The 2,528-nt window shown below is 54.8% G+C and overlaps 2 protein-coding genes across 2 annotated transcripts in view; both read left to right on the top strand.

Annotated features, from left to right (window-relative positions):
• PRDM12 (PR domain containing 12) overlaps positions 1–180 on the top strand; it is a gene marked incomplete at its 5' end in the record, with an annotated part of 6,115 nt that extends 5,935 nt beyond the window's left edge. The window contains one exon of the mRNA XM_010181342.1: positions 4–180. Within this exon, the coding sequence (XP_010179644.1) occupies positions 4–180 (177 nt within the window). The remainder of the gene's footprint in view (positions 1–3) is intronic.
• Positions 181–2,262: 2,082 nt separating this feature from the next.
• Positions 2,263–2,528, top strand: part of EXOSC2 (exosome component 2) — a 4,315-nt gene continuing 4,049 nt past the window's right edge. The window contains exon 1 of the mRNA XM_010181341.1: positions 2,263–2,339. Coding sequence (XP_010179643.1) covers positions 2,263–2,339 — 77 coding nt within the window. The remainder of the gene's footprint in view (positions 2,340–2,528) is intronic.

The raw sequence follows: 2,528 nt of genomic DNA, 5'->3' as shown, positions 1-2,528 counted from the left end.
GAGCGGCCCTACAAGTGCCAGGTTTGCCAAAGTGCCTACTCCCAGCTCGCCGGGCTGCGGGCGCACCAGAAAAGCGCCCGTCACCGGCCCCCCAACGCCTCCCTTCAGGCTCACTCGCCCGCCCTACCTGTGCCCCATCCCACCTCCCTGGCCCACCACATCCCCACCATGGTGCTGTGAAGCTCTGGCGTGGCAGCGGGATTTTCGGACAGCAAAGACTGGTGCTGAGACGTGTGATGAACTTGGGGGTGTTGGCCCTTGGCAGAGCTGGGGGGCAGAGGCAGGGTCTGCTTTGTGTTGAAGCGGGGGGTGATGGGTTATTTTTGGAGCGTGGGGTTTGGGTGGCTGTTCCCAAAGCTGCTGGAGATGTGGGAAATGTGGTGTAGGGTGGGCTGCTGGTCAATGGAGTTGGCAGGGGGAGAGGGGACACAGGGGGATGTCCTGTGCGGATTTGATAGTGCACTGGTGGAGCCTAAAAACGGCCTGGATGAATCACACCTAGGTTCTACAGATAATTTGATGGAAAGAAAAATTGGTTTTATCCCTCCTCCTCTGTTCCAGGGAGTGCCCAGAGGGACCTGTGCCCCACCAAAAGGCTGGCACAGCCCCACTGGGGCCATCCCAGTCATGTCTGTTTAGCCCAAGGGACACATTATCCTCCTTGGGAGCCTTGATTTAGCAAACCGTGGCATTTTCCCCCACCCGAGCCCCCTTGCCTGCCCCCCTTCAGCCTGAGACACACATTGGGGTTTGCCACACACATCCAAGGGATGCCATGGGCATGGGGGACAGGACATGTGCCATGGGGACACCCCCAGCATGATATGCCAGCTGGAAATGCCCCTCCACAGGCACATTTTTGGGGGACGACCCTGTGCTCTACTGGGCTGTGCCTGCTCCAGCCCCGGGAGCATCGCTCCCCATCGCTCCCCATCGCTCCCCATCGCTCCCCGCAGCCCTGAGGGAACATCTCGGCTGTTACTTCCACTGTCCTCTGGGGACAGAGAAAAGCGGTCCCTGGGCCAGCTCTGTCCCCAAGGACATCTCTAAGCGCCCTCTGGAGTCCTGCCATACGTGAGAGGAGGGCTGTGTATCATAAAGCTTAAAAGAAGGTATTCTAATATTAATTATAAGTCTAAGATGTATAAAGTTCTCACAAACTGTGTTTTACTTCCAGAAAGAAAAAAAACCAGTCACTTTAACTTTGTAAATATTTATGTAAACATTATTTACAAAACTTTGATATTATATATTATTTGATTGTATATGTACACAGTGTAAATACATTTGTACCTCGCTCTTGTATTCTAAATAAAAATTACTTGTAACATTTATCATTTAGAAGATGGATGGTGTGGAGAGCTTTATTTTGCTACGTGCTGGGGTGAGGATGTAGCAGTTGGCATGAGGTGAACGTGGAGACGCAGCATTGTCTGTTGGACCAAGGAGTGCAGTTGGGAAGAAGAACAATCGGCTTTGGGCCACAGGAGCCCTTTTACAGGTCTGAAAGAAGGGGCAAGTGCTGGCTAACAAGGGAGTGAGTGGTTTTATTTGGGCTGGTACCTGTCTCCAGGTGTACTGTCTCTATTGGAAGCAAAAAGCTGTCGATATCCATTAATATCTTCCATGAATTAATGTTTGTGTGAAAGTTTTACTTATTTATTTACTGTTGGAACAGCTTTGCCATGGGTAGGGGTAAATTCCTTGTCCTTCAGGGATGTGTAAGCCAACCCTGAGCACCATCCTGGTGTACGCCTCCCTGCAGTCCCCAGCCATCACCGGGTGAAACCCCCTGTCCCAAAGTGGGGGACAGCCTGGCTGACCTGCAGCCCCATCCCACCCAGCTCCCTTTGGGCTCCCTGCAGGCTGCAGGCACAGCTCCAGGAGTCCACCTTTCACCTCCGAAGCGGGCCAAAGGGTTATCTTCACAACACGGGGGAACAACTTGTGTGTGCACACAGGGGCAGGGGGACTCCCAGAAACTGGAGGTGCTGCTTCCCTCTGGGGCAAATGCACCCTTTGACTGTAGTGCTGCCCTTCAACTGGAGGTGGTCTGCCCCCCGAAGTGGGGTTTTGGGGTCCTGAGAGCCTCAGGCCAGCGGCGGAGAACTTGCGGGCCACGGGCCTAGTGGCTCCCTGGTGTGGCAGGGCCTGGGCAGGGTGTTCTCACACGGACACTTGCCCACACTAAACATGGCCCCTCTCTCCCTTTAGTTCTCAAGGCAGCGAAGCCCATAACTCTCTTTCCTGCCAGGAATCAATATGGCCACACAGCCGACTCAGCGCTGCCCTCACTCAGCGGCGGAGAACTTGCGGGCCACGGGCCTAGTGGCTCCCTGGTGTGGCAGGGCCTGGGCAGGGTGTTCTCACACGGACACTTGCCCACACTAAACATGGCCCCTCTCTCCCTTTAGTTCTCAAGGCAGCGAAGCCCATAACTCTCTTTCCTGCCAGGAATCAATATGGCCACACAGCCGACTCAGCGCTGCCCTCACTCAAGATGGCGGCACCCGCGCCTCAGGCGCACT

This window comes from Mesitornis unicolor, unplaced genomic scaffold (genome assembly GCF_000695765.1).
Source record: "Mesitornis unicolor isolate BGI_N332 unplaced genomic scaffold, ASM69576v1 scaffold11163, whole genome shotgun sequence".
In the NCBI taxonomy this organism is placed as follows: domain Eukaryota; kingdom Metazoa; phylum Chordata; class Aves; order Mesitornithiformes; family Mesitornithidae; genus Mesitornis; species Mesitornis unicolor.
Note: the sequence above shows the minus strand (reverse complement) of the source record. Positions and strands in the feature narration are given on the sequence as shown.